General features: G+C 37.4%; 1 protein-coding gene across 15 annotated transcripts in view; it reads left to right on the plus strand.

Annotated features, from left to right (window-relative positions):
- The first annotated feature begins 4,114 nt into the window (after nt 1–4,114).
- Nucleotides 4,115–14,699, plus strand: part of LOC138822676 (histone-lysine N-methyltransferase SETD5) — a 61,514-nt gene continuing 50,929 nt past the window's right edge. For 5 of the 15 annotated variants that reach the window (XM_070015459.1, XM_070015466.1, XM_070015463.1 and 2 more), the window contains exons 1-7: nt 7,424–7,512; nt 8,312–8,536; nt 11,817–12,009; nt 12,278–12,383; nt 12,711–12,919; nt 13,258–13,316; nt 13,838–14,016. In XM_070015459.1, coding sequence (XP_069871560.1) covers nt 11,918–12,009; nt 12,278–12,383; nt 12,711–12,919; nt 13,258–13,316; nt 13,838–14,016 — 645 coding nt within the window. In that variant the 5' untranslated portion in view covers nt 7,424–7,512; nt 8,312–8,536; nt 11,817–11,917. Of the gene's footprint in view, nt 4,193–7,326; nt 7,513–8,060; nt 8,158–8,311; nt 8,537–11,816; nt 12,010–12,277; nt 12,384–12,710; nt 12,920–13,023; nt 13,065–13,084; nt 13,150–13,257; nt 13,317–13,837; nt 14,017–14,699 lie in introns of those variants that run through there. The other 10 variants (XM_070015467.1, XM_070015471.1, XM_070015464.1 and 7 more) reach the window with 8 other exon arrangements.

Raw genomic sequence — 14,699 nt, forward strand, 5'->3', positions numbered from 1 at the left:
TCAAACTTGAGTACTACCTCCCCTGCTCCACCCCGCCCCCAAAACAAATCCTAATATTCTTTCTCCATCTCTACTTTTCACTGGGCACCAGTGGCTCTCACCTGTAATTTTAGCTACTCAGGAAGCTGAGATCCTAGGATTATGGTTCAAAGCCAGCCTTGGCAGGAAAGTCCATGGACTGTTATCTCCAGTTAGCCACCAAAAAGTAGAACTGTTACTTAGGTGGTGTAGGCCATTAGCCTTGACCACAAAAGCTCAGGGACGGCACCCTGGCCCTGAATTTAAGCCCTACAACCAACAGAGAAAAAAGAAAAGAAATAAAGGATTAGGGTAAATATATTGATTTTAGAATGTATTGCAGATGCTTGTATCTGTAGTGTATCCTAGTTTAAGTATTGTTGCTTTGAAAGGAAATTTTGGTTATTTGTGGTTTCTGGCTAGAGTTTAGTGAATTTTATAGAATGTAGAAAAACTTCATACCAAAAACCTTATATATAAGAAAAAAATACTAAAACTAAGAAAGAAAATGGATGTAGGATACAAGGGTTCTAGAGAGGATTATTAAAATTGTGGTGATCTTTTCAAGTTAAATTCTAAGTTATGGCTGTTAAGATGGAAATAATGATTGATGCTCAGATGAGGTCTCAATACTATAGTAATATTATTGCTGCGAGAAAAATGGTCATTGTAAATAACCTTTTGAGGTGAGACTACTTAATCTTCCTAAGCAAGAATATGTAATAGATTTTTCTCATTTTTTTTTCTATTGCATGGCATAGTTTCAGGAATACAAAATATACCTTTCACCTTGAATTAATGTGTTTGTCTTTACTGTGATATCTCATAATTGAGTGCTAAATTTCATGCAGTTTCTTCAGAGAAACCACTACCTCCCAAAAGCTTTACTGACAGTGAGGAAAATGAGTACTAATTTAAAATACAAAGACCTTAACTTTGTGGTACAGACTAATACAAGCACTTGGGAAGCTGAAGCAGGCAGATCTCCAGTTTAAGGCCAGCATAGCAAGACCTTATCTCAAATTAAGAAAAGCGGGGGGGGGGGGGGGGGGGGAGATGTGAATGTATATGTAGATACATATTCACTTAGGTTTCATTAGAGACCAAAATTGAAGATTTGACATTGTGGTAGTTTATAGAGAGTTGATCAGAGATTGTGTCTTGGCTGAGTTGCTGTCTGCTTAGGCTGTTAACAATTGTTTTTCTGGCAGCAGATCTTGTTCATCAGGATTGCATCATTTCTGGGAGAAGTGCCAAGGTCCACAGCCTCAGTACAAAGACTGTGTGAAGCATATGAAGCCTGTTCTCTTTCTGAAGCGGCACTCCTCTTCCTGCCAGTCCTCTTCACAGGATTACTGAAGCAGACTTGTTCTGAAATTCTTTTCTGGGATTGGCCATTTACTAGACTGTTATCTCCCACCTGCTTCCGGCTCACCTATCTGATGCAACTTCTGAAATCTCAGTTGGAGTTGTTCTTAAAACACTCTTCTGGGCTGGGAAGGTAGCTCAGCGGTAGAGTGCATGCCTTGCAAGCATGAGGCCCTGGGTTCGATTCCTCAGCACCACATAAACAGAAAAAAGAAAAGCCGGAAGTGGCGCTGTGGCTCCAGTGGTAGAGCTAGCCTTGAGCTGAAGAGCTGAGGGACAGCGCCCAGGCCCAGAGTTCAGGCCCCATGACTGGCAAAAAAAAAAAACAACACTCTCTTCTTAGAGTGACTAGATGGACTATATATAGTTTCAGGCTTTCAACAACTCACATAGAAAAGATACTGTCATAATGATAAGAGATTCATGGACTGGGAAGATGGCTCAGTGGTAGAGCGCTTGCCCTGCATACATGAGGCACTGGGTTCGATTCCTCAGCACCACATAAGCAAAAAGAAAAAAGCCAGAAGTGGCGCTGTGGCTCAAGTGGTAGGGTGCTAGCCTTGAGCTGAAGAGCTGAGGGACAGCGCCCAGGCCCAGAGTTCAGGCCCCACAACCAGACCCAAAAAAAGAAATGATAAGAGATTCTTGGGCTGGGAATGTGGCTTAGTGGTTCAGTTCCTCAGTACCACATAAGCAGAAAAGACCAGAAGTGGTGCTGTGGCTCAAGTGGTAGAGTGCTAAGTCTTGAACAGAAGAAGCAGCTCAGGCCCTGAGTTCAAGTGCCCATGCCTTGAGTTCAAGCCCCAGGACTGGCCAAAAAAAAAAAAATGATAGAGATTCTTGACCATTCCCAAGTCCAATTAAAAAGAAAAGACATATACCATTTGATACACTTTCCCCTAGAAACTAAAAAAAAAAAAAATTTAAGTACTCACTTTTAGGCTGATTCTTGTTTATGAATCTAGGAATTATTAATATCCTCTTGATCATTAAAAAGAAAATGAAATTCTGGTGCTTTCATTTTCCCCCTACTATATAAACTCATACTTCTTTTTTCTTCCAGTCCTTTCTCTTTATTTACTGTTCCTAAAGGATTCTGCTATTGCTTCCTTTATTTCTTTCCTTTACTGTGACCTTTATACCTTAAAAAAGTAAAACTTGTGGCTGGGAAGGTGGCTCAGTGGTAGAGTACATGCATTGCATGCATGAGGCCCTAGGTTTGATTTCTCAGCACCACATAAGCAGAAAAGGCCAGAAGTGCTGCTATGGCTTAAGTGGTAGAGCACTAGTTTTGAGCTGAAATGCTGAGGGACAGCGCCCAGGCCCAAAGTTCAGTACCCACGACCAACATACATACATACACACATACATACATACATACATACATACATACATACATACATACATACATACATATGTAAAACTTTGGATATAATTTTTCTAAGACTACCTTATTTTGGACTCTTTTTTCTTCCTTTCTTCCTTCTGTTCGTGTGTGTGTGTGTGTGTGTGTGTGTGTGTGTGTGTGTGTGTGTGTGTGTGTGTGTGTGGTGTGTATGTGTGGTGTGTGTGTGTGTGTCGGTCATAGGACTTGAACTCTGGGCTTGGGCTTGGGTGTTGTCCCTGAGCTCTTCAGCTCAAGGTGAGTGGTCTACCATTTGAGCCACAGCCCCACTTTTCAGAAGGTGGTTAATTGGAGATAAGAGACTCACAGACTTTCCTGCCAGTGCTAGCTTTGACCCGTGATCCTTTAGATCTCAGCCTCCTAAGAAGCTAGGGTTACAGGCATGAGCCACCAGCGCCTAGCTCGTTTTGCACTTTTTAAGAAATTCCATAAAACATCAAAATGAATGTTAATGTCCATTTATGTTTGCTAACTTGAGTTCCATTCCCAACTTTCATAACACAATGATATTTGAAGCATTAATATATCATTCTGTCTGATGTTAGACTTGACATTTTGGAGAAAACACTAAAAACTTAAGGCATGCTAATCATTTTCCTCCAAGAATAGTTCTTGATTACCTATTTTCATTTTTAGAGAATACAAAATTAATTAAAGCTCCCTTTTCAGTTATACATGTTGGGTTAAGACCTTGTCTGCTTAAAAACAAAATTTGATGTTTGCTTCATTTAAAAAAAAAGTACTCACACCTGTAATTCTAGCTACTCAGGAAGCTGAGATCTGAGGATCATGCTTCGAAGCAAACCTAAGCAGGAAAGTCGGAGAGACCCTTATCTCCAGTTAACTACTAAAAAGCCAGGCGTGGTACTGTAGCTCAAAGTGGTAGAGCATTAGCCTTGAGCAAATTGAGGTCCTGGACAGCCCCTTAGCCTTGAGTTCAAACCCCAGGACTGGCACCAAAAAAAATTCTGAAGAGATTCAGTAAAGAAGACCTTCCTAGAAGATAAAGGGGGAAAAACAACCCAGTACCCTTCCCCCCCCCAAAAAAAAGGAATAAACAAAGGAAACAAAAGGACCCCTTGAGAAATGGGAGGTTATTTTTATTTAAAAAGAGAGGCATTAGCCAATATGAGTATTTACCCTTCTTAAAAGTAATTTTCCTCCTCACCCTTTATAGAAAATGGAACTTGTAAAGCTATATTAAGGATTAAAATTGTAGAATTAAGTGGAGAATAAAGTAGTCAACCAAACAATGTAATAAATATAATTCAGAAATAAGATAAAGTATCATTCCATTATATGTTATTTCTTACTGTACTAATTTATGTCTCAACTTTTTCTAGGTCTTCAGAGCTACTGACATAACTTTGGGGCACTTCATATTCAGAGGTCTATGTAAAGGTGACTGACCCAAATCCTTTTAACATATTTTATTTTTTACATTTTAATGAATGCTGAAATCATATGGCTATAATTGTGATCACAATTCTCTTAGCAGTTCTTTCTTATACCATCTTTTAATTTTTAAGAAGTTTGGTACTGGCTACTGGAACTACAGAAGAGAATAAAACAGAAAAATAGCCCTGTCCCCATAGTGTTTATATTCTGGTAGTTTGAGATAGATAACAAATGTATCTTGAAATTACATTCTTTTCCAGAACACATCTCTAAAACTATGACTCAAGTGATAACTGCTATAAATCCTGACTTTGATAAACTGTAGTAGGTATTGTCCTGTTTTGTAAAATAGAACATTAAAATATTGCATATAGTTTATTTGTTAAAAGTTGTTCAGTTAATGTTGGAATGGCTATATTTTGCACAATTATTTGGGAAAGCACCTATTCTCAATTATGTATGAAAAGTTTGAATTTGTTATCAGAATTAAGAAACCTGGGCTAATGCCTATAATCCTAGCCGCTCTGGGGTCTAGTATCTGAGGATCATACTTTGAAGCCAGCCCTGACAGGAAAATCCATGAGACTCTTATCTCTAATTAACCATAAAAAGCCAGAAGTGGAGCTGTGGCTTAAGAGGGATATAGCCCTAGCCTGAGTACAGAAGCTCAGAGACAATATCTAGACCCAGAGTTCAAGCCCAGGACCAGCAAACAAAACAAAACAAAACAAAAGACAAAAGAAACCCTGTCATTATAAAAGCATTATTAAGAATAGTATGACTGAATTGACTTATCAGAAGAGTGGCAGGATTATCCAAAACTAGATAAAAATGGATATGAAAGAATTTATCAAACAGAAATTCTTAACTTTTTTATGTGTTTGTTTGAGTTAGGCAATAGAATGGAGGCTTTAGATTGCTGTGTTGGCAAATTGAGAATGCAGAATGCTGTTGCCTCTACTCTATCTCATGAGTTTTTCCTAATGTTTCTTTAAGATTATTTATGAACTTGTGCAAAACAGCTAGGTTTGTATATCTCTTCATTCCTGAGACTGGATTTCATTATGTAGTTCAGTTGGTCTCAAGCAGAGATCCTCCTGCCTCAGTATTTTAAGTACTGGGATTATAGGCAATGTGGCATTATGCCTAGCCCTTGAGTTTGAATTTTAAGAAATACAGAAATAATTTGCTTGTTTTTTTAAAAAGTTACTGTCGGAGAAATAAATTAGCTATCAAATTATATTTAAGCTTCTACATTTAAAAATGTAGATAGGAGCCAGGCCGCCAGTGGCTCACACCTGTAATCGTAGCTACTCAGTAGGGAGAGATCTGAGGATTGCAATTCAAAACCAGCCCAGGTCATACTTTGAAGCTAGCCCTGGCAGGAAAGCCCATGAGACTCTTAATCTCCAGTGAACCACCAGAAAAACCAAAAGTGACACTGTGGCTCAAGTGGTACAGTGCTTGTCTTGAGCTGAAGAGCTCAGGGACAGTGCCCAGGCCCAGCGTTGAAGCTCCATGACCAACAACAACAACAAATGTTGATGGCTTTGCATTTTAGTCCTCAGTCTAGCCTATGTTACCTCCAGATGGGTAGGAACAGGTATGAGAATCCTACATTCGTTGATACAGCTCATTCAAAGTGTGGGCACCATAGACACTAAGTTGTTTATAGATATTCAGCAAGCTAATGATTCATAAATATTAACTTTGTGTGATCTTAAAAATCTTTTAGTTTGCCATTCATAATTAGTTTTCTTATTCATATTAAACTTTATGTATCAAAGGCACACTTGAACATCTCAAAACAGCAGCTGTTTAAAATTTTCATTAATCCTTCAATCAGTATGATACACTTTTCATTCCATTAAGTTTTTTAGTACTAAAAATTGTTTGACTTTTCTACTCTTATCATAATTCAGAATATATCATAGATTAGGCTCATTGGCTCATGCCTATAATCCTAGATGCACAGTATGTGTAAATAAAAGAACAGTTGTCCAGGACAGCCTTGGAAAAATAACTAAGAGTGTGATTCAAGCAGTAGAGCACCTGCCTAACAAGCACAAATCCCTGAATTCAAACTGATGCCCCCTCAAAAGTTTGTCAGTTATGATTTTTTTTAAAGTCTCTTTTTGGAAAAAAAAAATAATTGTAAACCTGAATTTTTGACATTCACACTTCTTCCCTCTTACATAAAATACTTTTTATTTCACTCTTTTTTAAAAAGATGTACAATTATTAAGCATGTAAGTTTTCTTTTTAGTGCCTCCAAATCTCTTAATTTACTTCTGCTTTTTAATTCTTCAGCAGTTTTTGGGTCTCTTTTCCAAATTAGCAGTTTTGAGTATGTTTTTTTCCAAAATCACCTAGTGTAAGATCACCAAGTCAAGGTGTCAAGGTGTACTTAATTGCCTTTTTTCACAAAATTCTTTATAATATACTTCATCATGAAGTTATCCACATAGTTTAGTTCCGGTATTGTGTCTTATATACAGAAAGAGGCTCATACACACTAGTTTTAAAAGCAGTTTTAAGTTTTTGGCAGAAGTGAACAGACAGAGATTTCCATATTCTGTGCATACAAATTCATAGTCTCTGAAGGTATATGTTTTTATTTACATCTGACAGTATATATTAGTACACATACACAGTTGTTAAGATCATTGCAGCTTTGCTCAGAAATAAAGTTTTTAAAAGATTGCTTGAAAGAAAAAGTGATAAACGCTAATAAGAAATAATTATAAGCAGTCTAATACAAGTAGCAAGTTAATTGCTTCTACCAGATTTAATTTGGGAGAAATAACATTTATGACTGCTGGTAGGACTTGGTTTATCTGTGGCCTTGGCCAAAGAATTGTTGAGAAGTTTAGAGTATTTCTAATCCTCAGTCTTTAAATTTATTGGATAGGCCTAGATTAATAGGGGTTTTAGTGAGCTGGCAAGTCATTACTTTCCTTTTGACTGAAAGCAAGAATAATGTATAGCTATTGTATTTTGTGGAAAATTAATGATAGTGTATAGTGATCATAGAATTTATTATTTAGAAGAATTCAAAAGTACAGAAAACTACTCTCAGATTTCAAATAAATTTCAAGTATTATCTTGTTGCTAGCTGTTTTCCTTGTTTGTGACAGGATTCCTCATGTCCATATCATGTTGGCTGAGGCTGTACAGCTCACCCCCACTCTCAGAGTGGTCAGTCTCCATTAATTGGACCCCGTGATTTCCATTCTTGCTGTGTTGGACGTCATGAGCATTGCAGTCCCTCTGGGAGTAACTACACCAGATACATCCTATTCAGATATGGCTGCTGGATCAGAGTAAGTGGTAATTCCTAGGTACATTACCAATTTTGTGTGAAAAGTTTTCTTGTAGGTAGTAATAAGCTATAATTTTCTTGACCAAAGCCCACCCCATTATAAATGACATTAGACTTTGCCCTTTTTCTCCCAAAGAATATGGAGAGGAAAGAGAATTTTAAGTGGGGGGAAGAAGCTTTTAGGGAAGGATTTCTGGGTAAATTAGTAATAGAATCAAAGTTACAAAGTAGTGATTACGTTTTTCTTTTGTTTTCATGAATGGGAAAATTGAAATTAAGTAGGTGTCACTGCCTGCTTCTATAGAGTTAATGGTTATTCTGATAGAGGGAGATAAGGAGATTTTCTTTCCAACTGATTTTCTTCGAAGGCCTCTTCCTAAGTACTTCTTATTCTAAAATAAGGGGGCTAAAACTTTATGTGGGCAGATTGCTTAGTCTGACTTTTGGGATAGAAAACATTAAAGAGCAGTGCCAAACTGTTTTTTGTTATAATATTCATTGCCTAGAAAGAGGACCTTCAAAATCAGTGGTACCAAACTTGTTTTTCAGCTAAGAGCAGCATTAGGAGTTCAGTTTGTCAAAAAGCCCAATCCCTAAAATAGACTCTTCAGTTCTTGAAGAATGTAAATACCAAATGACAATGAAGGTAGGCCTTCATTATACAACTTTATATATTAATCAGTTTTTAAAATTTAGCCTTTTGTATCCCTTCTTTTTTAAGTTGTCCAAGATTCCCCCTGCTCACAGATTCCCCCTCTTGTCCTTTTACCTCCCTTGTACCCAATCTTCCTTGCTTACAGAAAGGAAGTGGAAGCCCCCTACCTTTCAAGACGAAGTGGCACTACACCAGGATGTGAAAGTCCAGCGAAAGAGACCCAAGGGGCCTAGGGGGCAGCACACCCCCAGAAGCCAAGTCTATTCCAGGCAGTACCAGGGATTAGGGTCTGGGCTGGAAAAATCCTGGTGTTTTGAATATGTTCAGGTCCAGTTCAGACTCTTGATCCCACAGCCACTTCTTGAGTGAGGTGGGTGTTGCTCTAATTCCCCTGTTTCTCTTGCCATTTTCATAGTCCCTGGGGGTTCTTCCCCTTCAGCAAAGCAAAGCAACTGTACCAGAATTCTGGGTTGAACGGCATCCTTTATTAATAGGGCTTCTTTCTTAAAACTGAGACTATGATTAAAGAGCATGTGTATTTCTTCATAAGGCCACCTATTTATCATTACTTGTTTATTGGGTTCCTTGAACAAGACTTAAAGCTACCCTAGGAAATAATATATAATATTCTGGGGTAGTATGAAACTGAGAATAGTTTTCAAGCTTATCCCATATTGAAATGAAGAGGGAGGGTGGGAAAATGGGAAAGGAAGAGTGACTTTCTATTTCGTTTAAGGCTATTTATTTTCTTTTATTATTAGTTTGCATGACAAAGATTCAGTTAAACCATTAGCTGAGATTTCCAAATATATAAATATTTCCCCAAATAGATCACTTAAAAATTTTCCTGCATTATTATATATCCCAGTTGTATAGTGTTTAGGTATTTATAAAATCAGCTATTTACCTGCTATGATCTGATAACAGGAAGACATTTTAACATTTGTAAGAAATTTCAGTAGAGATTAAACCAATAAATTTTAAATTGCTAAGAACAAGATCCAAATCAATTATTCTGAAAATTATTATCTTTCCCAATTAGTATAGTGATAATTGACTACAATTGTTGCTAGGGAATCTAGTAATGGCTACAGAAGTAAAAATACTTCTGGTATGCAAATTTGATTACATTGCCACATCTCAAAAGTTCCTGAACATTTTCTTCCATTATTTTCATAAGTTTATGATGCTGTAGTCATAACTAATTTCACAGTTATTCTTTTATTAGTTGTATAAAAGAAGAGACTATCAGTCATTGGCTTATATATTTCTACTTTTCAATGTTTCATCATGCCTATTCCCCTATTCTTAGTACATTTAAAATTAAACTGCTCTTAAAGAGCAACATATTGGACCAAGTGGAGACCTAAACCATACCTCATAATATTTTAAATCTGATAACAACAATATACAGTCTGCATTTTTTTGATACTTATACAAAAACTTATAATAAAAGAAACATGTTTCCGGACTTAAAACTCTGCCCTAAGAGTTTTGGTCATTTTAAGAGGTGGCATTATAGCAGATTATATACTGTACAAAATTGATGGAGTTTATCCGTTGTAAACCTGGTTTTTACTGTATGTGCCCAACTCACACAACTCATAGAAAAAAGGATACAATTATATGTATAAATTGATTGTCTAATAAAGACATGTAATCTTAGTACTCCTTTTGTTGTTTTGTTTTTGTAGTGCTGGGGATCCAACAAACACAGATCCTCATACCTGCTTAGGCAAACACTCAACTGTATCCCCAGTTTCTATTTTAACATACAGCTAAGAATTGATGTATATGTCAAGGACTGTTCTAGGGAGTCCTCTGGTTAGCTGCTAATATCTCTATCATTGGTAAACAATGAAAAAATGGTAGGGGTTATTTTTAATTAAAACATACAAACTTAAATTTTAGATTAGGCATGCATAGCAATGTATTAAATGCTGTGCTTGACTGGATAATTTTGAACAATAGGGTGGCCTGTTAACCTGCACAATATACATTTTATTTTTATTCCCTAGACTTGCACATGAAGTGCATATGTTCATATTTACCCAGTTTGGAGATGGGTAAGATATAATCAACATAGCTCCATCTCCATGGCCATCTTTTATTTCATAAAACTTTCCTTTTTCCCACTACCCCCAAGGGGTGGGGGTGGGGGGAACATTTGTAATGAACAGCTGTCATATTTCACCCCATGTGTTTAATGGTACAAAATCTCCTAAATAAAACATGTATAGCTGTTGAGAATATTTAGTAATGCACCCAGTAAATTGACTGTATAAATCCATTACTGTTTTTAGCTGTCCATCATAGAAGCTAAATTCTATCTTCATTTTAGAAGCCAAATTCTATCTTCATTTTATTAATGCTTGTCTACCTTTGATTTCATTTAGGAAACCCTGTTTCCTAAGACTCAGAGTTGATTGCCTCTCAGTGAGCCATGTTCAGATCATGTCTTTTTTCAAGAATACTGACCTGCATTCTTGATGTATCCCTTCCCCAACAGTTCCCATCATACAGACACTATCAAATAATAAATGCATGCACTTCACTAATAGAAAATACTTTCCTATGTCTAAAATTCTTCTTCACCTAGAAATTGCCTTTGCTGTTATTAATAAGATCCCTTCTCACAGTTTTGGAGCATAAAACTGGGTGAGTTGGATATGTACCTCAGAATTTTCTTTTACCCCACATTTGTCAGTTGATGTGCTACATTGACTTGCACACTTTATTCCTGCCAAGTGCTATGTGTTGTAAATTTTGAAGCAGGAAAAGTATTATTTGAAACAAACTATGTCTTATTTGATTCCCTAAAAGACCTAATGATCTTTAAGGTTGAATTATGCTAGTACTTGGAGTTTCACTGTTTTCATATAAATTAGAACTAATACATTTTTTGTTCTGCCAAGTCATACAATTAAAATTAATTATTTCTCAAAACATCCCCAAAATCAGTTGACAAAGTTAAATTTCTTTATTCATTTAAAAACACCTAAATTTTTATCTTTTCCATGTATACTTTTTTATTAGCAAGCAAAGGCTTATATTAAATGTACACATTTAAGTACATTTATATTTCTTTTATGTTAATACATTTGCCTGAATAGTTTATTTTCCACTAATAAAGATACAGAAAGATTCTATACTAAGGTTTTTATTAAATCTTGGTTAATAAAAGGTCTCAAAATAATTTTCACTAAGGGCAAAATATACTGGAAAGTATCCTGGCTTGAGAGTCAGACGTTTGAAACCTTGGCTCTGTTGATGTATCTCCTTGGGGGAAATCATGTAATCCTAACACCTCAATTTCCCCCTTTATAAAAATGGGGTACTGTTCACCATGTTTAATGGTTGCAGAAATTAAATGAATTATACATAAAGCAAATAACAGGTGATTTACACTAATAGCTGCTACTACCATTACTGTGTCGCTAAACTAAGGCAACTTCGAAGTTCAGTTTTTATTATTTGAAGTCCTGTGGTATTAACCATGCAGCTGTTAAATAATTGTATCCTTGATCTGCTTGCATGTCATTGGTAGATGAGAAATTATTACTCTAATATGTGAAGGTGTTTGGGGGTTCATCAAGATGAGAGGTGTGATAAATATAAGATGCCATTGTTTTTACCTGTACTTTCTTCAGGGTATCCTGTCTTGGTAGTGAATGGAAGAGGGCCTGGTCCCTGGGGCAGTGCAGAAGGCACTTTCATCATCTCACTCACTGCAAATGTCATGTGAGGTTTCATGGAAGTATTAAGAGATCCAATTAAGAAGAATAGTTCTGAGTCTAAACCAGCCCAGAGTGGCTTCTCTAGGGGAAACTCCCCGCTCAGCTGGTACGTTTGTGTTTGTCATTAGGGACACCTTGTATCCCAGGTGCCTGCCTTGAGACATCTGCCTGTACTGGCTTCATGTTACACACAAATCCACATCAGTAACACTCCTGTTATTTTTAGGCTTAGTTATGTTAATCAGATTGTTTCAGTGAGTTCTTACTCTAGTGGCTGGTGGTTGTGGAAAGGGATTAGATGGGAAGTGAACTGTTAAGTTTAAAGGAAAGATTAGGTGTTATGCTATCATGCATTGCTTTTCGCCTTTGTGCAGCCCTGAATCTGTGGAGGCTAGTCCAGCAGTTAATGAGAAGAGCGTGTATTCCACTCATAATTATGGGACCACTCAGAGGCTGGGGTGTCGAGGACTGCCTTATGCTGTGAGTATGCATTTGTTTCTCTCCAGAGCAGTGATCTTCTTGGAGTGTAATCCATTCTTATACATTGTGACTTTCTTGAAATGTTTATATGCAGCATGACGAAGTTGCCCCTTTTGCACTTCCCTGCCTCCAGCGGACGTCTAGCCCTGCATCATTGTTCTTGTTTTTATGTCCCAGTTGACCTTGGCATTTTGTTTTATCACTTTCCTGGTTGAAGCCAAAAAAACAAAGGGTACTACTTTCTTCTTTCTTTCCATATGTACCATACTTTAGGGGAGAGAGGGGCCAGTGTTTGGACACTGTTGATTTAAAAAATCTTATTTTCAGGATCATAATTACGGAGCCCCTCCTCCTCCGACACCTCCTGCTTCTCCCCCTGTCCAGACGATCATCCCTCGTTCTGACCTGAATGGCCTGCCGTCGCCCGTAGAGGAACGCTGTGGAGACAGCCCGAACTCTGAAGGAGAGACTGTTCCTACCTGGTGTCCTTGTGGTCTTTCTCAGGATGGCTTCCTTCTCAACTGTGACAAGTGCAGGTAAGATCCTGTTTCATCTAAATTCAAGCCTGGGTTGATGGGATTAGGGTTTCTTATTAGTAGGGAAAAGCTCAAAGTATTCTTTCTTGTGTTTGTTAATGTAGATGATTCCTTAGTGCTCCTTGGCTCGAATTCTCTGCACTAGGTGAGAATTGCTGACAACAAGGAATGAGAGATTGATGTTAAAGCTATTGAATTTGATATGAAATTTAATGTCCTGGAAACATTTGGTAGGTGGGAGGGAGGGGGTAGTATATGCAGAGATACTTCTCCCATGTGTGTTATAATGTGCTGCATGCTGTTGGAAGGACTACTTTAAGTTTATTTTCCCTCTTTAGGGGAATGAGCAGGGGGAAGGTTATTAGACTTCATCGGCGGAAGCAGGACAACATATCAGGTAAGCGTAAGATGGGTTAAGCATAGATTTTAACATGTAAATAGTTTGTGGTTGAATATTCTCTTAAGACTCCCTGTTATAAGTTCTTACGGTCTCCAGATTTTTTCATGGAGAGAGATGTCCTTTCAAGACTACTGTATAGTTCTGTCTTTGTGAGTTAAACAGATAGAAACAACATCTTAGTCCTGTAGCAAAGTGTTTTGTTTGTTTTGGGTTTTGTTTTTTTTTGTGAAATCCCTTTTCTTTGTATTATATATCTCAGATTGTTATATTTTAAGGCAGTAGAGCTTGGATACAAGGGAAGAAGTTGATGTAATGTAGAACACAGTTTATATGCTTAATCCCAATAGCAGAAGGAGTCTTGTTTTCCTAAGAAAGGTGGGTATATGTGTTGTTTCACAGTTGATAAGTTAATAGAAGTAATGATATCCTGAATATGGGATACATTTAAAAGAGTAAGCTGATGTTAGGACAGTTTGGGGACTGTTAGTCCCTAAACTATGAAATCACCCTTTTTTTAGGTGGGGATAGCAGTGCAACAGAAAGCTGGGATGAGGAGCTTTCTCCTTCCACTGTGTTGTATACAGCAACACAGCACACACCTACAAGCATCACCTTAACTGTTAGAAGAACCAAACCCAAGAAGCGGAAAAAGAGTCCAGAAAAGGGTCGTGCAGCACCAAAGACGAAGAAAATCAAGGTATGGGGAGTAAAAAATATCTAAAGTAGAAATATGTCTGAAATAGCTCAATTTTTGGAGTAAGAATGCCTTTCTCTGGAGGCATGACTCAGCAGTAGAACTCCTGTCTAGCAAGCATGAGTTCAAACCCCAGGACTGCCAAAAAGAAAGAATGAAGAGTGTGACTCAGATGTTTAAAGCTTGAAGGGTTTAGTTATAAAAATGAGTTAATGTGTTAACATTCACATAGACCTGTATCTCTTCTGCTGCACCATACCATTACCACTGGTTCTTTTAAGTGTCTTCTACTCCAACCCCCATCTCAGGTATGAAATTCCAGCCGTGTCTGGCACAATTCCATAAGTATGTGTTGTAGCCTTGACTCTAGGCTTTCTATTCTTACAGCAGCTCCCCACCACTCAGTTCAAAGCAGTATGATGATACTCTTCTAGTTACATGTCTACCTCGTTTCATTTGGGTCAGTAGTTTTTTCTTGTTTCTAAAAAGCAAAACAAAAATAAGGAAACATCTCTTGTGAATGGTCTCAGCTTCCATAGTGTCATGGTCACTTTTCTGTATTCTCAACTAAAGACTCTCCAGCAGAAACCTCTTCTTTTTGATGTTCTTTCTTCCCCATCACAGCAACTTCGTTGCTCTTAGGTGACTTGCCCACCCCTTCTAAAGGGGAGTGGTCTTTGTTTCCT

This window comes from Dipodomys merriami, unplaced genomic scaffold (genome assembly GCF_024711535.1).
Source record: "Dipodomys merriami isolate MVZ:Mamm:240054 unplaced genomic scaffold, mDipMer1.0.p SCAF_114, whole genome shotgun sequence".
Classification (NCBI taxonomy): Eukaryota; Metazoa; Chordata; class Mammalia; order Rodentia; family Heteromyidae; genus Dipodomys; species Dipodomys merriami.